Below are 25,626 nucleotides of genomic sequence, written 5' to 3'. Positions count from 1 at the left end.
ATTAATTAATAAATTTATAAATTCATCAATTAATTTTATCATCAAAATTTGGGATTCAATAAGAATAAAAAAAAAAACAAATGTTATTTTCATGGAGTAACAATGCAGAGATTGAGATGAAGCTAATTATAGGGGGATTTGCAATTGTAGCATTCGCAATAGGAAGGATGCTCATTTCGATCCGAAGAAACTCGATGAGTGATCAATCACAGACGATCCTATGATGTTTTGCTTCCCATTTATTCGGACCAACAGTTGTGTAGGTTAAACAGATCACATAATCGTTGTTTTTGATGCGAGGGATACAAAAGAGGAGGAAGGAGAGTTGAGGGATACAAAAGAGGAGGAAGGAGAGTTAGGAAGAACATGAGCATCATAATGTGTTTCGACTCATGAATTACTCATATGAATGACTAATTGGTACATGCAAGTTTCTCGTTATTAAATAAGCGATTGATCAAACTCATAATCATTCCTTCACCCAAGCATAATTCACAATCAAATTATAACATCATGTGTATATACTTGTATTGTAACATTTGATTAGGAATGACATGAGATATAGAAAACTTCTTTTCTTACAAAATTCTGTAGATTATATCAAGTATATTACTATTTTTAATTAATTTTGATTTTTTGAGATACTCATTAACAAAACAAATAATAGAAAAATTAAACAATCTTATGATAATTATAAATAATAGGAGAATTAATAATTTGCTATCGAATCCGTTTAGAGATCCGACCCGATTTGTGGACAGGTGTCCGAAGCGGGGCGCCTCCTTTTTTATCCACGCCGTCGGAACTCTACTACCACGTGGGTGCTTCGCTGTCGCCACCCACAGGCCAAAATAAGGCATAAAGAAACACGAGTCCGATCCCCTTCGACTTCGCCTGTCTTTCTTGCCCTTCTCCCTGATTTCCTCGGCGAGCATCAGATCCCGCCTCCTCTCTCTCCGTTACCCGCTCACTCTCTCCGGCTGCGAGAAGTTCCGTGAAGAAGCGGGCAAGAATGGAGGAGAACGGCAGCGGCGTGGAGGAGATGAACGGCAACGGATCGGTCTCGTCGCCCGCCGGTAATCCTCGGGAGCTTTCATTTTCTCGACTCTTTCGATTCTTGCCTCAGCCTCTTGTAGGTCGGGTTCGGATTCGGGGGTTGTCTGGTGCCGCACATGCGATGCGGTGGGTTATGCCAGGGGGCGTTTGAGTGATTGAACCTGTGGATCTTGTTTCGGGGGTGTTTTGGGTTGGGTTGGATGTGAAAATGGAAGCTTCTAATTAGTATGAGAATGTGATCTCAGATTAGAGAATCGGTCCTTTTGATGCGTTTTGAGGAACGGCGGATCTCAAGAGTGAAGTTTGCTGATTCAGGCCAGATGGGGAATTCTGGACTGGTTTTATGTCCCCACTGTTGAGCGGACAAGTAACTGAGAGGAAGTTGTCCAAGAATCACTCTATTGCAATGAACCTAAAGGGTTAACCATACGGTGCATTGAAAGCGATCGTTATTGCAATTGTGGGTTCGGTTTTAGCGCTGGATCTTTGCTGGTACTAGTTTAAGAAGGTTTACCAAGTTGTTTTTTTTTTCCATTTTTCTTCATGATGTGGTCCCCTGTATCTATAGAAAAACAATGTATTAGTTCTTTGATTCTTTCCCCCATCTCTTGTCATTGTTCTTTCTCAGGCTAGAGACATATTAGATTTTTTTAAAGAAATTATCGGTTCACTTAGAGTTGTCTCTTGTTGTTTCTACCATTGTCCTCTGCAGGAGATGTGTGAACAACTCTACGTTAGCAAAGACCCAAAGCTTATTAAGTTTTATATATATATATATATATATATATATATATATATATATATATATATATTATATGTTGCTTAATCATTATAGTGAAATTTTTATTGCTCCAGTGCAAGTCAGTTGCTAGCAAGTGGTGATCACATCTTTGTTGCCTTTCGTGATTTGAGAAACTTTAAACTTATGGCCCTTGGACATTCAATTTTAACTCCAGATGTTTCTCTTTGATTTGAAGCATAATGTAAGGTTCTCATTTGAAATATATAGCTTTTCAAGTCGAGAGTCTCTGGGCCTTATGTTCAGAAGAAGCTAGTTTTGTGACTAGTTACAAAAATGAAATGAATTCTTGTACTTCAATAAATTCTAGAGTCATTCTATAAACAGTGAAATTCAAATAACATTTTTTTAATCATCGCCATTACATCTTGATTATTCTAGTTTTGATTGCTTAAAATGAAGCTGGAATTATTAATTGATTCTGCTTTCTGTATATGCCAAACTTGTGGTAACATGAATCAGCTGATTTTCTACTGTCCAAGAAGTCAAAATTTTCTTTTGTATTATTGTGCAATGTCTAAATTCTTTTTTTTGCCATTTCTAGTTGACAGAAGTCTTCCTAGGGCAAATACGATGCCTGGAGGAACAAACTGTCCTGAAAGATTAGAAACAACCCCAGTCAAGCCAAATCTGGAAAGGTCAAAGACTGAGAGACGAAAGCAAAGTATTCCCCATGATGATCCAACAGCTCAATTGTTTGATGATAAGATTTCTGATAAACAGAAGGTTTGAGCCTCTTGGCATCCTATAGTTTTTGGTGTGTGTTGTAATTTGATGTATTACAAGAGTTTTCTTTAGTATATAGCATTTGATGCTGCAAAATTGTTGTTACTTTACATCTGTTTCCACATAGTCAGTTTCAATTTATATGTTGAGACAATCTACTACTGTTGCATTGATCTCTTTAACTAAGGGCTTGTTTGACCTTTGGTGGCTTAAAAAATTGAAACATAAATTTTTAGAGTCACAGTGGTTCTGTCTTTTTATTTCTTTGTATGGTGCAGATGAAGATGCTAAATCGAATTGCTACAGTGAAAGATGATGGAACTGTTGTGGTTGATGTTCCGAGCAATCTTGAAGCTACATCATTAGAAGTAGAATCCGAGGATGCATATGGTGAAACAGTTGATGAAGAGCCACTAGATTCGACAGATCTCCAATATCGACCTCCTATGCAAATTGTCATTCTTATTGTTGGGACACGAGGTGATGTGCAGCCCTTTGTTGCGATTGGAAAACGCTTGCAGGTTAGCTATCTCGAATTGTGATGTATTACTAATAATTACCATCAGTATATATTTTGTAACTCACTTCAGGTTTTTGTCTTTACGGTATAACAGGTCGTTTTACTCCATTCTGAGTAAAATTATAAAAGCATCTGGAAAGATTATCTTGGATTTATTTTTTTAATTTTTAAACTTTGCTAATTGTTTATGATGTTGTTGTTGCCAAAGTTCATGTATTTTTGTTCATCTTGATTTTAGTATGTTGAGATCACCCTTTATGCACTTGGGACTTGACATAAATGAATTAAGAATTTTTGTTCCAAAAGGATTTTTGTCTTATTGGATTAGTATAAGAAACTCATTCAGAAAGACATATTTTGGATGTTTTTGGTTGAAGATTCCCTCATGACATGTAATAATCAATTTATATCTTTAAATGGTTCATATTGTTGCCATTGCTAGTAATTCTCAATTTCAGAAAGAAATGTGCTTACTACAAATTTTGGAATATAATCTTTTTTTTATATTTTATATTGGAATATTAGTTCTATTTACAATGGACATCCTTCTCAGGTGTTTAACCAAACAGTGTTGTTGGTATATGTACTTGCTTTATTTGATATTAACATTTTACATTTTAGATTACTATATTGTGACTATTGAATATGTTTATATAGGATTATGGTCATCGTGTTAGACTAGCAACTCATGCAAATTTCAAGGAGTTTGTATTGACTGCTGGACTGGAATTCTTTCCTTTAGGTGGAGACCCAAAGGTCCTTGCTGAGTGTATGTGCATCATTTCTTAACTTGTTAATTAAAGTCAAATGAATGTATGTTTTGATAGTTTTTGCTTTATATCATGCACTGTTAATTTTCCAGATATGGTGAAGAATAAAGGGTTCTTACCTTCTGCACCTTCCGAGATACCTATTCAACGTAAACAGATTAAAGAAATCATTTTTTCATTACTTCCTGCCTGCAAGGATCCTGATGTCGACACTGGTATTCCTTTCAAAGCGGATGCCATAATTGCAAATCCACCGGCATATGGTTAGTTTCATCTGAATCTCTGTATTGTTACCTGAAAGTAGCATAGGTTCTTTTTTTGCTCTTGGTTTTTGTTATTGCATATAGAGATTATTAGAATCCATTATTTATCTTCCAAGAACATAGAAATTGATATATGACAACACTACCCTAAGTAAACAGACCTCTGTTTTATTAATACAAGTTAAACATTTGGCAGATTTAAGACTAAATAAAACAGAAATTGTAGAAACTTGACGAAAATCTTAAAATTGAAGAAACTACATGGTTTATATCAAGGAATGCAATTTAGGTATCGTTGCTAGCCGAACCGATACGGATTTGATATGTGCCGAGGCATTAGAAGTGAGAAAGAAGAGGAGGAGAAGAGGTGGTGTGGCTGCAGAGGAGGATGAGGAGGTGGAGGTGGAAGAGGAGAGAAGTACCACCGTGGGTGGGGGTGGGAGGCCCTAGTGCACTTATAGGGTTTGGTGCCATGATGAGGGTATGCAGACATGTAGATCAATGTGGTGTGTTTGATTTGGTTTCTACGGAGTCCTTTCCATTTTGTTCCTATTGGTAGGGTCAAAACCAACATGATATCAGCACCTGAGACAAAAATAATCCTTTGATAGAGGAGTATTATCGACATTGTATAAATAAAATGTGGAGTTTGGAAAGGGTTAATGTATGCAGCCTTAGGTTGTTTTGGTTTCAACCTTGATAATCCATGGTCTAAAGTTGGGAAGAACAAACACGATGATTTGGGTGATGTACCCGTGTTCGACATGTGTCGTACACAGATTCGTCTCCGACACAACCGAACATCATTCAACATGCGTCTTTTTTTATTTTTATTTTTTTAATTCGTTGGATACGCCGTTTGTGTGTCGGACTCGGTGGTCGCGTGTGGAGACGTCTAGGAACCTTCAGAATCTGGCTCGATGGCACGTACGGAGGTGTCGGGAACCTCTAGAATCCTTCTTCCTCACGGATTCAGGGAGGATTTTGGCATTAAATACCTCTTGTCCCGATTGAACCCTAGCACATTACCAGCCTTCCCTTTGTTGTCATTGTGTATCATCGGACCATCCGCCCTGAGTGCCTCTCTGTAGAGTCACGCGTTGCCATTGTGCATCGTGGGACCATCCACCCCATGCACCCCTTTGCAGAGGCAGAGTTGCATGCTATCGTCGGACCATCCACCCCGAGTGCCCCTCTACAGAGGTGAAGTCACACGCTGCCATAGGACCATCCGTCCCGAGTGCCCGTCTGCAGAAGCAGAGTCGTGCACTATTGTCGCCCCTTTATAAAGCTTCTTCCTCAGTCATGTGGCGTCGCAAGCCAAAGGTTTAACGTATACTAATGTTTAGCTTTTTTTACTGCTAAAGATATTATTAACATATAATTATTTTTTATTCTTTTTGATTTTTTAATCTGGGTTTTTTTTATTACTTCTGATTAAACTATTAACATATTATTAACCTATTTTATTTTTTATTTTTTTTAATCTTAGTTATTTTACTACTTCTGATTAAATTGTTAACATATTAGTAACCTATCTTTTTTTTTATCTGAGTTTTTTACTGCTTCTGAATCCCTGATTAAATTACTATAATAATTTGAATAAACTGTAAATTGTATAAACTATAATTGTTATAATAACTTTGTTAAATTGTAAAATATAATAATTTGAGTAATATATAAAACTCATGTAAATAATATATATATATATATATATATATATATAAGTGTCCTTGCCGTGTCTATATCCTATTTTTTTTTTAAATGATGTGTTGTTGTGTTCGTGTTGTGTCAGTGTCCCATGTCTGTGTCTATGCTTCTTAGGTCTAAAGGAACACGGTCCACTCTCTTCATTAATGTATGAATGGTTTAATAAGTAGTGAGAACTACATTAAGCACTTTGTAAATGGAAAAAAATTGACAATGGAGAAATCTTATGATTTGAAATTTCAAATCAAACCCCGTTATGCTAGCTACTTTGGCGAATAGTTATTGGGGCATAGTTGCAAAGATACAATGGGTTGGGGAGAGTATCATGGTGATGACTCTTCATTCAATTTGTTTATGTTGTCTTTAGGGAAGTAAGAGTTAAACTAATGGTGAACTAGGAGGGAGTCATGTTAAATAAGTTACGGATTTTTACAAACACTAATTTATAATGTTCCCCCTTATGGGAACTAACTCTGGAGGTGGAACAAAAGACAAAGGTCAGGCTCAACCTCCTAGCAAGTAGCACTTATAAGTATAATAAAGATTGCTTTATACAGTTCACGTGATGTTTGGCTAGCAACAATAAATAGTTCAATAGAATATGACTACGGTATGATTCCTAATGGAATATGAGCATATTCTACAGGATTTGCATATTTTCAGAAAATTGTTCTCTACCAATCCTGTGTTTTTCCTTCCTATTTTTTGATTCAATTCTTTATTAATCTTTTGAAAGATGGAATAACATAATTACCTATGGGAACTAAGCCACTATTAATCGGAACAGAAAAAAATTAAAGTGTTTATTATAGTTATATATGGGAACTAAACAATCATTAATTATCATACTTGTCATGATAATTTAATTATACATGTTGTAATTAACGAAAGGTTATTAGTTTTCTTGTTGCTAAGTTGATGTTTTATCGATTCGATAAAACTAAAGATACCTTGATAAATCTTTGTTAAGGAAATATTTCCTTGATCAAATCATCAAGATGATGCAAGACATAGTGGAAGTTGTATGGATTATATCATTATTTGACTAATCAATCAAGCTACAAGATACCTTTTCACGATTCGTGTTTTTTATGGTTTTTTGAAGGAAGATTGTCTTTCATATTTTCTTTGCAAGGAATTGCCATCATTATGCAAGGGTCTTAAATTTCATATTTGTTGCATCCTTAATGATTGAAAAACAAGTTGATATCATCTTTAATGGCATACTCACATACAAGAACAAAAATGAAGTTTTAGCTGTGGTTCAAAGCTTAGGTGCATTATTAAGCTTTGCTACTGACATTTACCAACTATTTTGTCTAAAATAATATCTTGAAGAGTTGAAGACCTCAAGTTGTTCCAAAGTAGCATTTGAGTTTATAGTATGTTAACTATGCAGCAATGTTCATTGCTACTAGTGTTGTCTTTCATGCTAGTGTAAACAAGTTAATGACTGTCGTTGATGTGAAAAATATGAGAACTTGATGGTTGTTTGTTTGACTAATAACATTGCATTGTATGAATCTCAGAGTTGGGAAATGTCGATATATCTGGCCCTATATAAAGGCATTTATATGCTGCTTCGTTGAGTTTTTTCTTCTTTGTTTATAAGCTTGTTTGGATTCCATAATCCTATGCTAAATCAAGTTACTTGTTTAGCATTTAAGCAAATTCAATTGTCTTATTAAATAGAAATATTTTGTTTCATTACATGCACATGGGAAAGTTGAACATATTTGGCATAGTTTGATGAGCTTGCACAATATGGGAACTTGTAGGAAAATGCGTATAATATGTAAAGTTTAACCATTTATTTTAGGTGTGACTAACAATTGGTGATGATGAATTTCTTTCTATATTTGTTTCATTCCTTTTTTGTGATGATGAAGTTGCCTTCATAATTTGCAATTTGACTTTCAAGTTTAATCATTGACTTGGATTTGCTTATTCAGGACATACCCATGTAGCTGAGGCGCTGAAAATACCAATTCACATTATTTTCACAATGCCATGGACGTGAGATCTTATTTCCCTTTTTTCATTCTGGTTTAGCATATCATAAATTTTAGGTTATGGTAATGTTTACCTATCTTCCAATTGAAGTTATTAATTTAAATATTCATATGCTTAATCGGCTTTTAGCTAAACCTAAATGTGGAAGTGTGTTTATCTAATTATTTGTCACAATTTCAGACCAACTAGTGAATTTCCGCATCCTCTTTCCCGTGTCAAGCAATCTGCTGGATATAGAGTAAGAATAATATTTCCCACTCTCAACTGTTAATAAGTGATGTTGCTTGGTTGGTTATTTTTTTGTGTATCAAAATATCAAAGTATTCTTGAACATGTCTGATTAATCTGGTTAAGAACTCGAGTGTGGTATAGTATTGTATATGTAAGCTAGTCCAAGGAGCTTATTTGTGCTTTTGACATCAGCTTAGGTTTTATAATTTTTATAGTATGTTATTGAATTATTTCGGAGATTTTATCCATAGATTTCAAATCCTGGTATGGGCTGGGGAGATACATTTGACTAGATTGGTATCCATATTGCTGAGATTGGTATCAACCGAGAGAAAATTCTTAAAAAATAATAATATTATTAAAAGATAAAAGATCTATAGGATATAAAAATAAAAATATAGTTTTTAATGAAAAAAATTAATATGTATATGTAGCTTGGAGCTTCTATATCCACCATATAGGTGCATTTTTAGATGATGTAGATTATTTGTGTGTTTTTTGACATTTCCTCTATATCATGGTATACCTGATCCCATATAGGGTTAAGGGCTACGTTTTGTTTTCTTCTTTTTTTGTTCTTGTATCGTTTCCTTCTCTGTCTTATCGATGCTAGATGATAAATATTACAATGGTGGTAGATGATAAATATGTTGGTTCTAACAAATAGCAAATAATATCAACATTTCTTCTATTTTATATTAATTATATTTTTGCCTTTAGTTAACAACGATTTTCTTATTCTCCTTATCTTTTATAATTTTTTTCCTTCTGAGGTTGTCAAATCAACTAGTATTAGCTAAATCTGGTTGTGTTTGATCGATTCTAGCTAATTCTAATCAATTTCTGACTACAAAGCTAATAAATTGATCAAAACTGGATTGTTTTTAGAAAAGTTTATATAAAATGGGCATATCATATTGGAATGACCAATGCAATTTGTTTTGATTGGCATCTTGTATACATTTGAGCTATTTGTTGTGCTCTCTGCTGATTAAGAATATTTTTGTTCTATTTTGCAGCTTTCGTATCAGATTGTCGATTCTATGATTTGGCTTGGAATACGGGATATGATAAATGATTTTAGAAAAAGAAAGTTGAAACTGCGACCGGTGACTTATTTAAGTGGTGCACAGGATTCTGCCTCTGACATACCTCATGCATATATATGGAGCCCACATCTTGTTCCAAAACCAAAAGGTAATTCTTTAAATTAAGAGGCTATTGATTAATCGATTGGTTTGCCTGTAAATGTTAAACTACATCATGGAATGAATCATAAAAAAAAACTACGCCATGAAATGTAAATATTAGATGATATGACATGAGAACACAAATTTAGACTCAAATAATAGGTCAGTATGGGGTTGAATGTTAAATGTTCTAATGTTCTATATTATTTTTTGCTAGCAACTGGCTCATGACTCTAATCATTTTTTTTTAATTTTTTGTTTTGGTTTTATTAACATGACAAAAAAAGTATGTCATATGAACTATTCCACTATTAGGAAACAAAAGGAACAACAATTGCAACAAATATTTTATCTACCTTAGAAAAGTAATGTATGTTTTATGTTATAATGTGTAACTATCCATAAGTGTAAAAATATATTTCGTTTTGATAGTTGGTGTAGGCAAGTGTGACAATTCTTCTTCGACATAAACCTGTCTATTTTGAATCTTTTTTATTGTTACTGTCTGCAGATTGGGGATCCAAAATTGATGTGGTTGGATTTTGTTTCCTTGACCTTGCATCAAATTATGAACCTCCAGAATCACTTGTGAAATGGCTGGAAGCTGGTGAAAAGCCTATTTATATTGGTTTTGGTAGCCTTGTAAGTTCAGTCATCTCAAAAGAAACTATGCATTTATCAACCTTAGCATCTGCAAAGTACTATTGCTTCCTGAGTGCACTTACCTTGTTTTGCATTCCCTCAAAAGATTCTTAGAATCATCGATGCTAGTTGACATTAACATACTATGCATTAGTTTCTGTAGATATAGTATTGATTTTATCCTTCTTGTAGGTGTGCTGATTTGTAATCATGACACCATTTGTAAAACCTTAACTAAGTAGATTTCTATGTTGGTTTTCTGACTTGCTTGAGTCTTTATATTGACTCTAGCATGTTTGATAAATCTTCTGGCATATCAGTCATTGTAGTGTCATAGACATGCTGTATGCTTTATTATAAATATGTTGCTTTAATTTCTTGGTACACAAAGAAAGTGATTTTTTGGGTTGGCCAGATTTGTTTCATCCAAAACTTGACCATCTTGTAATATGGCATATTAAAAACTGCATATATGAGATTTTAGATATCAAGATTATTCATGAGAAGTTGCAGCATACCCTATCATTCTTGTAATTTAGAATATTAATATTGACTCTAACCAATTAGTCTGTGCTGGTAAGTCACTCTCATTATTGTGATTCTTTGGTGATAAGATTGAGTTAGTACAGAGGGCAATCAATATTTTGCACCTTCTTTTTTAATTGAATTCTGTCTCTCTGTTTATCCTTTCTTTCCCTTTTTGTGTCCACCTCATATCTTTTTATAGGAAATTTCATATATTTTTGGAATGTAATGGCATGATGGTCCATGAGGAAAATGGTATGATTCTAAAAGGGTATATTATATGATGGATGGCTTAATATTGTATCGATGATGATTTCAAGACAGTCATGAAAGTGAGGAGCTTCCAAATTCATCTATAATGCAAATTCATCTGGCTTATTAAGTTTCATGTTTGTTTGTGCGGGATGGAACTTTGGTTTTAGATTAAGAGATGAAGGAACGAAAAAAAGAGGTCTTATCCACGATATCATATGCTAATGATAAAGGACATGTTTGCCCTTTTGATAAGTTGTCAAATGGCAAGTTGTTAGATTGGACCAATGTCTAGCGCAGTATGGAAAATCATTTTGCTGATTGCATCCCACCCATCCATTCAGCCCGAGGGGAAACTCAAAAAGGGCAGCCCTATGCATGTGTCTTCCACCAATATGGGCTCGGTGGTCATAGTTTTGCTCCTGCAAGTACAAAGGTTAGTGTTGTAGCCAAAACCCTAATTAACCAGATCATAAAGAAGCAAAACTTACCATAGTCAGAACGTTTTTGGGATAAACTACAGCAAGGAAACTCTTCCATGCCTTCTCAAAGAATAGTCATGGTGGCAATTAAGTTGAATTCCTAAGCTCTAGGCTCTATGAAAATTGAAATTATTTAAGCATGAGCCTGATCAACTGTTAATATCATGAACTGGTCTCAACTTTTTAATACTGTTAAACCAGTATCTAATTCAATAGTGGATACATAGTCATCTTCAAATGCTTGGATTGTCATGTTATTTTCTATAAATTTTCTTGATAAGTTGCTCCACTTGTATTATTATCATGATACTTTTTACTGTGTACAAAATATGGAATTTCACTGTTGGTAGGGATTGTCATCAGACTCATCTCAATTACAAATTCTCTCCTACAATGCCTCTCTTAGTGTGTATGATGTTTTATCATAAGAACCCTGGTCCTCCTTTGTTACAATTTTTTTTTTCATTATTGTTCACTTTTTATTTTGATATTTTATGAGTAGCCTGTTCAAGAGCCTGAAAAAATGACGGAGATTATTGTGGAGGCACTGAGTATCACTAAACAGAGAGGCATCATTAACAAGGGCTGGGGTGGCCTTGGGAATTGTAAGCATAATATTTATATTACAGTTTATATTTGTTCGTCTTTGGATGGTTGGCCTCGACAAATAATTCAAAAGTATACCTTTTTTTTTTCAGTGGCAGAACCCAAGGATTTTGTTTACTCATTGGATAATGTTCCACATGACTGGCTATTCTTGCAGTGCAAGGCAGTGGTAAGCCTCAGATTTAACGCTTATGGTATATGTTATTGCTACTTTTGGTTGTTGTATGAAGCCAGATCTTTTATGACATTTATTGAGGAAAGCAGGAACCTTATAATATGTGGATTTATCCGATTTGCAGGCGTCTGCTTGTGCATGACCCTGTGTGATAGCTGCATTGGGTCTTAATGTTGTTAAGTTACAACTAATGATTAAGTAGTGTATTTGTAGGATTTTATGTTTACTAAAGCTTATCATTTTCATTAGTGGGATTTTCCCATCATTTTTGTTAAATGTGTTTTTCCTTTCTCTCGACCAAGCACCCAGTCGAATTGGAAAACATAAATCAATGTAATGCTGAGTCTAGATTACTGAACAAGAAATATCAGAAGCTGCTTGAAATATGTGGATGTCCGAGAAATCTGTTTGTATGATTAGTTTTGTAATTCTTTCCTCTAGGAAAATAAGAAGGTTGATTCGCTGAAAAAGACTTCTGTTTTTAAAATTTTCTGTCTAAGGCTGTCCTTTTTGGTTTCTGATCACCCACGCAGTGTTTCCCTCAAGGATTAGGAGCTTGATCTAGTGACAATACTGAGGGCTGGGTTTACCATCAGGTGGGCTTATCGTTCGGTACCAATCACGTGATGGGCTGAAGTCGAGCAGTAAGCATGGTTCACAGCGGTTACCACCCCTATACCGCTCATAAGGTCTCATTGTTCACCCAGACTAGTAAATACTGATCAATATCTATCAATCCGAGTGAAATCATAGTGTACCAATTTGAAAATGTGCCCATCTTAGATTGTACTTTTGGGGAAAATGGAAGGATATGTTGGCTCCTAACATGTCCTTAATATTATCGAGGGACAAGAGGGTTCAGAACAATGTTATGCATGTGCCAATGCACCATCATAAGGTAGTTATACGGACTTCACAGTTTACACATAAATATGCCTGTAAGGTAGGCAAATTTTAGTACCTGAAGAAATATGTACCTGTTTGAATTCAATCTTATTTTTTTCTAGACATTCATTTCTCTAAATTAGTAATATACTAAGTTATATAGAATGTCAAAGACACAATGCTAGTTAGTGAAATTATGAGTCTTCCTCTGAATTGATTGTTGTGGTTTGCATCTCAGGTGCATCATGGCGGGGCTGGAACAACTGCTGCTGGGCTTAAGGCTGCTGTACTAATTTTCATATGTTTTAGTTTGCTTTTCGCTGTTCTTATATTCCAAACAAAATTTGCTTATTAACCATGGCTTTGTAGTGTCCGACAACCATCATACCTTTCTTCGGTGATCAACCCTTTTGGGGAGAGCGAGTGCATGCTAGGGGACTAGGACCTTCACCTATTCCTGTCGATCAATTTTCATTGCAGAAGTTGGTCGATGCAATAAACTTTATGATGAAACCCGAGGTGGATATACTTGATCTTTTTTCTCTTATTTATTGTTTTTGTTCCTATCATCACATTGATAGTTCTTTTTCAAGTTGTCCTTTTAGAGTTTAAGTATTTTTTTAAATATGACTTGGAATTAAAATCTGATTGGTAGTTAATTTTTACAAGCATTATATACTTTCTTAATGGTTGTTGGTACTTGACATAATCATACTAGTAAGATATTAGGTCTGCAATACAGTGATATACAATTTTGCATATTTTGGTTGGCTCAACAGCCATTTTAATGCCATAATCATGGAAGTAAATTTATTCATTCTTTCTTATTAACAATCTTTGATTGATAAGCCTTCCTTTTCTTCCGTTTGGATGCTTACTGTCAAATAGTTTGTCTTCCATCTCAAAAAAGTCATTATTGTTTCTATTCATATATTTTCTGTTAGCCATGTGTTATAATTTTGTTCATTTCTTCTTTAAATACCTCAATATGAAAAAAATCACAACTCCATTTTATCAAAAACAAACACAATGTCACAATAGATAGGTGGTGGTTCTGTGGTAAAACACAGCAGTGACTAGTATGAGAACTAGATGAGAGAAAACCACTTATTGCCATACTGAGATTGATATTGACTCTTTCTTATTTGCAGCAAATCATAAAATCAGATCTCATTATCTATGTTTACTATCTAAGCATCCGATTGGTGCTAAATTAACATACAAACTTCATTTTGCGTCTTATTGTTGGTCCTTAAAACCTTAATTAGTATTTAGAGTTGAAGTTGAATATTAGAATTCACTCTTGAATTTGAATATTAGCATTCATGTCAACTTTCACTCTCCATTATTTGAGTATTGTCTCCTATTATGATTTGTGTTTCTTGCTTCTAATATTTGTATGTTATGTCAGTATGATTGCTTTAGATTGATAAAAAACATGATTGAGCATGTATGGATCTCTCAAATTTATAGGTTAAGAAAAATGTTATGGCACTATCAAATGTCATGGAAACAAAGGATGGTGTTTATGAAGTAATGAAAGTATTTTTAAAAATTGATCATGAGGTGGTAATTTTAGAGGAAGATGTTTTAAAAATACTTTTACTGTTTCAGAAACACCATCCTCTATTTTCATGATCTTGGCCAATGCCATGACATTTTCCTTGATTGTAAATTTGAGAGATCCATACAAGCTCAATCCTAGTTCTTATCATCAGTACTAAAGCAATCATACTAAAATAATATGCAGATATTAATGGTAAAAAGTACAAACCACAATAGGAGACAATATTCAAATAATATTCAAATAATGGTGAGTGATTTGACATAAATATTCAAATTCAAGAGTGAATGCTAATATTCAAATTCACTCCTGAATTTGAATGTTAACATTCATGTTAATTTTCACTTATCATTATTTAAGTGTTGTCTCCTATTGTGGTTTATGTTTTTTGCTTTTAATATTTGCTCAGTATAATTATTTTAGTGCCTATAAGAAACATTATTGAGTATGTATGGATCTCTCAAATTTACAAGTGAAGAAAAATGTTGTGACACTAACCATGGAAACAAAGGATGGTGTTTTTGGAGAAAAATATTTCAAAGATGCTTTCAGCTTTAGAAACACCATTCTTTATTCCCATGGCCTTGGCCAACGTCAGGATTTTTTCCTTGACTATAAATTTGAGGGATCCATACAAGTTCAATATTATTTCTTATCAGCACTAAAACAATCATACTGAAATAATATGCAAATATTAACAATAAAAAGCACAAATCACAATCGGAGATAATACTCAAATAATGGTGATAATGGTGAGTGAAAGTTGACATTAATATTGAAATTCACTTTTGAATTTGAATACTAACATTTATGTCAACTTTCACTCATTATTTTAAGTGTTATCTGGTTTGTGTTTTTTACTTTTAATATTTGTATGTTCTATTAGTATGATTGCTTTAACAGTGTTGAGAAGAAACACGAGTACGTACGAATCTCTCAAATTTATAAGTTAAGAAAAATGTTGTAGCACTAGCAAAGGTCATAGAAATAATAGATGGTGTTTCTAGAGTAATGAAAGTATTTTTGAAATCTCTTCCTCTAAAATTAATCTTGAGGTGGCAATTTTAGAGGAAGATGTTTTAAAAAATATTTCCATTGCTCCAGAAACTTCATCTTCTGTTTTCATTGTCTTGGCTAGTGCCATGACATTTTCCTTGACTATAAATTTAAGAGATTCGTACAATCTCAATCTTATTTTTTATCCATACAAATCATAATAGGAGATAATACTTAAACAAGGACGAGTGAAAATTGACATGAATATTCAAATTCAAGAGTGAATGCTAATATTTAAATTCAATCCTGAATTTGAATACTAGCATTCGTGTCAACTTTCAATGACCATTATTTAATAGTTGTCTCATGTTGCGGTTTATGATTTTTGCTTCTAATATTTACATTATGTCGGTATGATTGTTTCAGTGAAATAAGATTTGAACTTATATGAATCTCTAAAATTTATAGGTCAAAGAAAATGCCTTGATATTGGCCAAGTCCATGGAAACCGAGGATGGTGTTTCTGGAGCAGTGAAAGCATTTTTGAAACATCTTCCTCCAAAATTATCATCTCAGGATACTTTTGAATCCTCAGCCTTCATGGATCCTTTGCTCGCCCCAGTGAAAAAATGCTTTGGTTGTTCCTAAACCTCATCCTATTTCTTTTTTTACACCTGATCTGCACATTCATCGGTCATCAATTTTACAGCCTTGGAGGTCATGTGATCTATGTATAATTTATATGTAGAAGTTTGTATCGTATTTCTTGTATTCTTTGTTAAAACAACACATCTTCTCCTTCGATGTAATCCGATGTATGTTCAGTACGAGGAGAGTCTCAACAAATTTGGCTCATCTTTTGAGATATAGGACCAAAGTTCATCGAAGTCAAGATGGAGATTTAGATTGGTGCATGTTTTGTCATCCCCCCCCCCACCTGCTTTTCTGCTTAGATAATCCATGACGGTTTCTTGTTTCCTGCAAACAGAAAAGTAAGTTGGTGGAGCATTATATCTCATGTTTGTAAAATTATTCTTCGTGATCAAAGCTTCCAATGTGTCTGCTCTTCATTCGTTTATCATTCGGTACTATAATTCATTCACTACTGCTGTTCTACCTTCGTGCATCACATTCATTATTAACTCTCATGCTCATAATATTTTGGCATTCATGTTAGATTCTGTTGGTGCCAGATATCATCATCTTAAACATATTGCAGCCATCAACACTGAATCGGCACAGAGTAATAAACGATGGAAGAGGATCTTACCATTCAATATACAGAAGTTGAGATTTCCTAAAGAACTCTTCCATCCATGCCATCGAGAAGACCTGACCACAGCCCTTTCACCGGCGGCAACTGTGCCACTAGCGCATTCCAGGGAGGGTAGCCGACGCCACTCCCACGAACTCGACCATCCATGCGCAGAGAGAGATACCTACAAATCCAACCCGAGTCTTATGGAAGCAGCTAAAATTAAAAACCAAGTCAAACATACGACAGAATACTTACACTGGTGAATCGAGCGAGACATTGGCCAACTTCTTCTGTTCATCTAACCATCTGCAAATGAAGCAAATATAAGAATGATAAAAGGATATGTTTGGCCCGAATTAATATCCCTTACTTGGCCCATTCAGAAGTGTAAAGAGGACTCAGCCGCCACAGCCTCTTCTTTTTGTCGACGATCGCCTCATCCTCTTCATCAGTCTCGTCGAGGTCAAACCTAGGCGTATTCCCATCTGTAGCAAAAGGAACGACGAGCACTCCTCGCTCCACAAGTCCATCCGTGTAAGGTTTGCTACGGGCGAAGGAATCAGCAATGTACGAGGCAGGACCGGCGAGAATGACAAGACGTGCGACTCCCCTCAGATCACCGACCGCGATGCTTCTATTCCCGTCCACCCGAAGCTTAAGCTTGGAGAGGTTTTCCTCCCTCGATAACTTTGCTAGCTGAGCATTTTTGGCACTGCTCTCCCTCGTATACAGAAATGCAAAAAACAGAACTGCTCCGAGATCTATCCCAAACCCCTTTAAAATCTCAGGGAGGTCTGCGGCTCTTGACGAATTGACAAGAGCAGGAACCAACCGCGTGATGGAAATCAATCCTCCCAAAGCACCACTTGCCATGAACGCAAGATAGAAGAACATCCGCACCGAACGAAATGGTGAGAGGACTTCACTTCTTATCTTGGCTGTTGAACTAGAGACAAAAAAAAAACGAAATTTAAATCTAAAAAAAAGACCTCTTTTTTCCGAGAAATTGAAGAACAGGGTGACATTACTATAATTCTTGTTGAAATCAGAAAGACAGGAGACGTAACGCTAGTTACCAAGACATAAATAAGCCCTAACAGCAATCATTCGGATCTTTCCAATTCGAGCGCAAAGAAACAAGAAGCAAGAGGGGTGGACTCGTCGATGACCTGATCTCGGTGGAAGGCGACGGCTTGTTGGCCGCCGAGCAGCGGAAGATGTGGGGCCGCCGCTTCGTCGGGCCAAGGCGCTCCCCCGGGGGTCGAGGAGAGGAGCAACCACCTCCGCTTACGAGAGGTGCAGATGTTGGCGCCAGAGACAGGGCTCGATGACGAACCGGGCATGAGATGAGGAGAGAGGCGAGCGCCGGAGCTGCCATGGCCGTTCTCGTTGCGCGCACCTCCTCCCACTTCTGCGGCTCTGCTACCGTGAAGAAGCCACGACTGGCGTTTGCTCGACCACGCCATTCCGTGGCTCATATTATAGCAGTGTGCGACTTACTGGAAAAATTACACATATATCCTTCATATTTTCTTATTTTTATATTTACCCCTATAAACTATATATATATATATATATATATATATATATATATATATATATGTATATATCTATATATATATATATATGTATATATGTATATATGTATATATATATATGTATATATGTATATATGTATATATATATGTATATATATATATATATGTATATATATATATATATGTGTATATATATATGTATATAAATATATACATATATATATATATAGTTTAGAAGGGTAAATATAAAAAAAAAAACGCCCTTTTTAATATATAAATATTAAAAAGGATATATATTTTGACAAATATATAAAAACGGCCAATTTATTAAGGGGCAGTCATGCCATTTAAAAAAGGATAACCTCATTAATTTTTTTTTATTTTACTGAAAGGAGAATTTGCATATATTAACTTTCATTAATGCTCATTCAAAGAACTCAAGCTAATCATTTTCAATCACAATCAATAATACTGTATTTATGTTAACATATACTAAAAAAAATATGAACTAATGCATTATGCATCCCTTGTTTATAGAGGGTTATTCACTATGAATATATAACATAAATGCCTCTCAAAATATTAGTTACATAATCAATATTATAAACATCCAAAATAAGATCCTCAATATTCTTAACATCAATTAAAATTTTAAATAATATTAATGCCAGTTAGTTATATCATAAGATGTTGAATTCAAATCCCACATTTGCCATTTACCTTCTAAAGAAAACATTCATTTGATGATTAACCAACAAAAAATACACCTCAACCAACTACTGTGGTGGTTGTGTATATTTAAAACAAAGAAAACTAATACAAATCCACTACTCTTTTGAGTTTCAAGTTTTTGCATACATCTATTAGAGGATTTGTGAAATTGAGCAGCAGACAAGAAAATATATGTGCATAGAAAAGCTTGCAAGAGATTTTGTATGACAATAGTAGTATAGCAAGTACCAAAAGTGAGAGAGGATGCCAAGACATGATATCTTCATTCTATCAGTGTGATATGTTACTATTAACATCTTTACAAAGTGAACACGGATGGATTAGGCAATACAGGAGAAGAGACTAGTAGTGCATTCAATTGTGGAAAATTCGATCCGACCAATATGGACTCATGATAAACAAGTCTCACATCTGCCATGGACAACTGATGTTGATAGAATGAAGTCTTTCGAGGAAAACAAGGATCAAGCATATAGAGAAACAAAATTTGGCCAGAAGAGACACTAACCACCCTTGAGGTCATTGACCACATCGTAAGGAATAGGGGTGACAGTCTCAAGAGTCGCACCTTCCACCATAAAGCCAGGCTTAGGGCCCTCCGGCTGTCGTTTTGACACGGACTTAGCTGGTTTTGCCTAAGTCGTGCGGCACCCTTGCGTGTCCGTCCGCAAAGGTCAGCCTCCCCGAAGCCTCCCATTGTCCCTTAGGACCACCAAAAGAGAGAACGGGTTAGAGAGAACGCCTCAATCGGGATCCACAAGCAAACATATCCGAAAAACACTTCATAGACAATGCAAATTACAAACAGACTTTACAAGCTCTGAACAGTGGCACAACAAAGGGTAAAATGGTCCATTACAGACCGAAAATCTCTCGCACGTGTCCACATGACACAACCTTTATTTACAAGCCTAAAGAGGCCACCAACCCAACTAAAATGGGACTATTAAGCCTTCGTCCGCCCCTCTACATGCTGTACAAGGCACGAACATGCCAAAAGACACGGACATACATAAGCATTACATCAAACACCCTGTTTCGAAGTTTGTCCGTGACATTCTCCCCCACTTATTCCTTCGACGTCCTCGTTGAAGCCTTTGTCGACACTGCAACTCCTCGCCTTTGCTGAGTCTTCAATCTTCTGCTCCAGCTACAATGCGCCTCTTGACTCCCAGCTGCTCTCCGCTGTTGTTTTTTAGTAGTCGAACATTTGATCCGTCATGCTGCTTCAACTCACCAATGACTCTGACTCTGGTGTGGGGTTGGCTGAGTTGTGTTGATCATTGTTGATTCCTGCGGATCCCCCAGATGAAGGAAAAGACCATCCTTACTGCGCCAGTCTCTCAAAGATTCCTCATGCTGCTTGAACTGGTTGGATGCTTGTTGGAGCTTTAACGAGCATCGCCTCGCAAACTTCTGAAGTTTTGGGTCCTTCCTCCACAGAATCTGCTCATTGACTCTTCTTTCAGTTAGTTGTCACATCCAAGTAGGTTCGCATCACTTCCGCTTTCGATTGGCATTTCATTGGGAAATGAAGCGGACAATCTACTCTCAGTAGCACTGATCACCGTTGGTGAGGATTTGACAACTATTGTCTTCCATTATCTTCGAAGGGTCTTTGAACTTGTGTAGAGCTCCTCTGCTGGATAGATAAGAGAATTGGGGTACTCGGTTTCGCCCATTCTCTTAAGAGTTGAGAAGGCAAAGGTTACTTGACTTCGCCCGCCTCCTCGAGGTTGTACTTCATGCATCGAGCTGGTTACTGGCCTTCGCCTGCTCTTTGCTCACACTTCTGAAGCACTTGAAGTGTTTGCACTCCTTGCGTTGAGTTAGCTACTGTGATTCACCTTCTCAATGCCATCGAACTTCTGGAATGCGGAAAGTTTTCACCCCAACTTGGAGTAATTCTCTGATAGATGAGGTCGCCTCTGAGATTGTACCGTCTTCTCCATCAACCCTGCCGCCTACTCCACTGAGTAGCAAAGGTACAGCACCGCGTACTGCTTGCTTCGTTCCTTGGTCGTGCACTCTTGCATGACCCGAAGTCCTTCACTTACGGCTATCTTGATGAGAAACTTGTTGACACCGGTCTTACGAAGTTCCTCGGCCTCTGCCCTTCAGCCTTGTCTCGGTACTTGGAGATTGCCTCTGCATGCTCCACCTCCTCGGCCCCTTTCACGACCAAGCGCTCTCCCTCCATGAGAGCAAGGGATCAATGACCTTCACGGAAGTCCCGCCTCTGCGGTACCATGGCGCTGCCATGCCCATGGCACTACTATCCGTCGCCTCGCATCTACATCCCTTTTCTTCACAATCAGTAGATATGCCTCCGTGACACTCCTCCGAGTCCACCTCCATTCTAACTGATTGCTTGATTTTGGGTAGCTAAGTCCCTCTGGACTCGTCGTCGCTTCCTCGCCCCTTTCGACCCCCTGCTTCAACACCTCTGTGTTCTCCAAGCAGACTGTTTGGTCGATGGAAAGACAGACTGCAACTCCCATGCATGGCCTCTGCCATCACGTTGTAGGGTTTGCACTGATTCTGTTCTCCTTAGCTTCCTTGGTAGCAACGTTCGCTTACTCGACCTTGTCCTCTGACTTGTCGAGCTCCCTTAAGCGAATAAGAGCTCTGGAGCAGTCCAACTCTCCAGTTGCTTCGATCATACCTCTGCATGATCAAGTCCCTCCCATGGAACTCACTAGTACTTGCATTCGAACTTTTCCCTTAGTGGAACACAGCCCCCATATGCTGATGACCAAGGTTTTCGTCCGATGCAAAATTCGATGCACGCACGGAAGACCCGCCTCTGCGGTACCATGACCTTCACTCCTTGAATCCATAGCCCTTCTTGCTGTCGTGTTGTTCACCAAAGTGGAGCTCCCAGTAGCTCCCGATCATACCTCCATATGATCTCATCCCTCACGGGACTATGTCGTGTGTGTCGCATTGCCACGAACTGTTCCACCACGATCCGCTGCACCATGTCGCCTCCTGGTGACATCTCCATTGCATTCTGATCCTTGTGGAATAAGCTCGAATTGTGAACCCTCCATGTGTGGCCTCTGCCAATACATCGCAGGGTCTCCTCCACCTTCGATTTTGTTCGCTCCTTTGGCAATCGACCTTCATCCACCCACTCTTGGGTCACACCTAGATGAAGCATCGCTCTAGGACAGTCCGTCGCCTAGTAGCTCCCGAAGTCCACCGACTTCGCTGTAAATTGTGCACCATTGCCTGGATCCTGGGCCTCTGCCCCTACCAGCACAATCTCCGCTGCGCACCGCTTCCATCATAGCAACTCGAATGGCAACACTGTGGCATATTCTTCAAGAGTACCCGCCTCTGCATCCTCTTGCCCCGTGCTAAGGCCTTCTGTACCCAACTTCGCCTCCGCAAATTGAGTCGCCTTAGTTCCTCCATCAAATGCTTCTCCGAGATAAGGTGCATGTGCCCCGAAGCTCCCTTCGTCTTTGGCACCATGCAAGATGAGTCTGCTCCGTCAGAATGAAGGACCCATGGAACAACATGATCCTACTCTTGCCTCTGCAAGAGTTCATGTCTTTGACCTCTGTCTAAGGAAAGCACTATGCTTCTGCTCCATGTTCCAACTTCTCTGTTGGCTCCCTTCATGCGGCTTGGGTACTTCGCCAAGTTACACCCAAGTTGCTTCGCTCCTCGTTTTTGCATTGAGTCGATGGTGGCCCTCGTGCCCACCATTCCACGGGTCAGCCCTCCCTTGAGTCCGATCTCCACATCGACTCCAAGTGTGCCTTCATTTAAGTTGCTTTGGGTCGCTCCCCCACTTGATCTCGCAATGCATCCACCAATGCATTCTCTCGAGCGAGATCATGCGACAACTCCTCGCCGCTTGCTCAGTCCATCGAGCTTCGTGGAGTTGTTGTTTGTTCAAGTACTCCTCCTCAACATGTGAAGTTCATCTCACATGATTCTCCCTCTGGAGAGCCGAGACTTATCCCTCCTGGATAACTGTCCCATTGGAGCAACATCTCTCTTCGTTTCTGAGACCACCATCCCGTTGGACTACTCCGATCTGCTGAACAAACAGTGCATTGTTCTGCCTCTTGCAAACGCACTTGCTAGATTATGCCTCCACGTCAATACAGCCACCGCTACACCCCTCAAGGCCTAGCAACATGCTGAACTCGTTGCACACTTCAGCCTCCTCCGGACGTATCCTTCGCATGCCGAAAGGAAAGTTTCAATGCTCCATGGCGCCGAGTCTCGGTCGCCTTGGGATGGCCACGAACAGTCCGTCGTCCGCATACAAGCCCATGCATGAGTACCGAATTCTTCGAGTTAGCAATTCCCCTCACCTTTGTGAGCTTTGCAAAACTCTTTTGGTCGCTGAGCAACTCATTCCACCTTGCCTGGTCTCTTCCTTTGCCAAGCGCCTCGCTTGCCTTGAGCACCATCAAGTATAGTTGTCAACGTTGAGCCGTAGCTCAAACTCAGCCATCCCAACCTTTGTGCGCTCCACATTCTTCCAAGCTTGCCTGTTCTCGTGGTGCCTCTTGCGCGAAGGGTTGGCCATTCCTCTGAATGCCAATGTCAGATGCCCGCTCCTCCGAGCGACTCCTTTACCCTATATCTCCATGCCCGTTTTCCCCCAAACGGTCGCGCGTGTGCTGATTGCCCTCAACGCAGCCCCGCTAGGTCCCCCACGTTTGCATGCTAAGTGTTTCTATGAGTGCTTGTCCCGCTCTGATACCATATGACACGGACTTAGCTGGTTTTGCCTAAATCGTGCGGCACCCTTGCGTGTCCGTCCGCAAAGGTCAGCCTCCCCGAAGCCTCCCATTGTCCCTTAGGACCACCAAAAGAGAGAACGAGTTAGAGAGAACGCCTCAATCGGGATCCACAAGCAAACATGTCCGAAAAACACTTCATAGACAATGTAAATTATAAACAGACTTTACAAGCTCTGAACAGTGACACAACAAAGGGTAAAATGGTCCATTACAGACCTCGCACGTGTCCACATGACACAACCTTTATTTACAAGCCTAAAGAGGCCACCAACCCAACTAAAATGGGACTATTAAGCCTTCGGCCGCCCCTCTACATGCTGTACAAGGCATGAACATGCCAAAAGACACGGACATACATAAGCATTACATCAAACACCCTGTTTCGAAGTTTGTCCGTGACAGTTTGGTGCTGATGACCTCGCCGCATGCCTTTGCCTCGGCCTTCAATTGGTCATTCTTTTTCATCCGCGAGCGAAAATCTTCCCTGGCTCTTGGACGGCTGCACATGCTCCATGTCTGTGATCCTTTTCTTGATGAGCCGGTTGCCGACCTGGAAGTAGAAAATTTTGCTCCACCATCAATTGGCATGAAGTGAAAACCAACACTACCGGAGTAAGCAGGACAGTTCATAAGGCCCCAGCCATTTAATGATCTGGAATTGGTCGATCCACACAACTGTACCCTGCAAGCAAGAGCGGCTGTTGTCATGGACACCCGCAACACACATAGAAGCACTTTTAAATATACACCACACAGAAAGAAATTGAAACAAACTACAACATGTACCATCATTTACGAAGCAAACGATCAATTTGCAAATCACTTAATTGCCAAACAATTAGTAAAAAAATGACTGCTAAAATAATAGTAAAAAAGGAAATGATTGTCAAAATACAAAGGCACCCTTAAAGATTTCATTCCATTATATTAAGCAAACAGAAGCTTATGCAGCCTAGTATAAACGTCAGGCTTAGTTTTGGGCTTGGGCATGAAGATAATGTAATACAAAGTAAGCCCAAGTCATGGAATGACTGTATAGAATCTTTTGCAGGTAATGATGATGTGATCTAGTCTCACAGCAAAATACTCCTTGGTTCTTGTAGATCGACATCAGATGAATCGAAGTTGACTGGTTTTTCCAGATTTTGCCAATGTTGTTTTACCCACCTCACATCACAAAGAATACCAATTTGGCATAAGACCATAATGAGCAATAGGCGAGGACGCATATTCAACCTGGAACTAGCAATAGTAAAGGACGTCGGATCTAATAATTGAGATGTCATGTCCCAGGATAATGAATATCTTATTCGATTATCCATCAAAAAGATCATCTAAACCTAACAATAGCTTTTGACACTCGATCGAGAACTCTTCCCGATGTGCAGATTGCCAACCAAAGGTTCCTGTTTTTTCAGTTTATGACGCCTATAGAACTTGTCCAAGCTTCTGAAAAGAAAAAGCCTTTCCTTTCCAACACAATCAATCACCAATTGAATCTTACGAACAAAGACAGAGAGAAAAAGAAAGGGAACCGGGGTTAGGATTCCGACCTGCTTGTTGACCTCGACGCCGACGGCGCGCTTGGTGACGTTCCAGAACTTGCCGGTGCGACCGTAGTAGAACTTGTGTGGCATGCCCTTGTGTACGGCGCCGTTGACCTTAATCTCGACCTAGTCGCCGATCCTGTAGGTACGCAGGTACGTCGTAAGGGGGATGTACCCTTTCTTCCGTAAGGGCCGGGAGAAGAGGTCCCTGGTGCGAGAACGAAGGCCGTGACCCACCGGCATTCTCTCTCACTCTCCCGCCGCTCTACCGCCGCCGCTTGCCGCCTCCAGGGGACACTACCGGGACGGCACCGTAGTCCAGGGTTTCTTTTCGTACTTATGGTCGTGTACATTTGGGCCTGTGAATTGGCAGACCG

At 38.3% G+C, this 25,626-nt stretch overlaps 2 protein-coding genes and 1 pseudogene across 3 annotated transcripts; 1 reads left to right on the top strand and 2 right to left on the bottom strand.

The window, feature by feature from the left end:
• The first annotated feature begins 837 nt into the window (after positions 1-837).
• LOC103982356 (sterol 3-beta-glucosyltransferase UGT80A2) lies at positions 838-16,297 on the top strand. The gene is made up of 14 exons (XM_009399268.3): positions 838-1,076; positions 2,400-2,581; positions 2,860-3,102; positions 3,759-3,870; positions 3,964-4,134; positions 7,797-7,860; positions 8,038-8,095; positions 9,108-9,285; positions 9,790-9,920; positions 11,682-11,784; positions 11,878-11,954; positions 13,084-13,131; positions 13,215-13,364; positions 15,874-16,297. The coding sequence occupies exons 1-14, from the start codon at positions 1,013-1,015 to the stop codon at positions 16,051-16,053; spliced, it is 1,761 nt and encodes a 586-aa protein (XP_009397543.2). The 5' UTR covers positions 838-1,012; the 3' UTR covers positions 16,054-16,297.
• Positions 16,124-18,121, bottom strand: LOC135611230 (protein LOW PSII ACCUMULATION 1, chloroplastic-like). Of its 2 annotated transcripts, XM_065106752.1 has the most exons (5): positions 17,833-18,121; positions 17,034-17,609; positions 16,919-16,969; positions 16,676-16,844; positions 16,124-16,383 (listed from the first exon to the last, which is right to left on the bottom strand). In XM_065106752.1, the coding sequence occupies exons 1-4, from the start codon at positions 18,039-18,041 to the stop codon at positions 16,703-16,705; spliced, it is 978 nt and encodes a 325-aa protein (XP_064962824.1). In that variant the 5' UTR covers positions 18,042-18,121; the 3' UTR covers positions 16,124-16,383; positions 16,676-16,702. The 2 variants fall into 2 exon arrangements, with proteins under 2 accessions (XP_064962824.1, XP_064962823.1); XM_065106751.1 differs by lacking the exon at positions 16,124-16,383 and having other exon boundaries at positions 16,554-16,844.
• A 1,140-nt stretch (positions 18,122-19,261) lies between these two features.
• Positions 19,262-25,594, bottom strand: LOC103982357 (large ribosomal subunit protein eL21z/eL21y-like; annotated as a pseudogene).
• Positions 25,595-25,626: the final 32 nt, after the last annotated feature.

Source organism: Musa acuminata, chromosome BXJ2-4 (assembly GCF_036884655.1).
Source record: "Musa acuminata AAA Group cultivar baxijiao chromosome BXJ2-4, Cavendish_Baxijiao_AAA, whole genome shotgun sequence".
Lineage (NCBI taxonomy): Eukaryota > Viridiplantae > Streptophyta > Magnoliopsida > Zingiberales > Musaceae > Musa > Musa acuminata.
The sequence above is the reverse complement of the archived record's forward strand: the minus strand, read 5'-3'. Positions and strand labels throughout refer to the sequence as shown.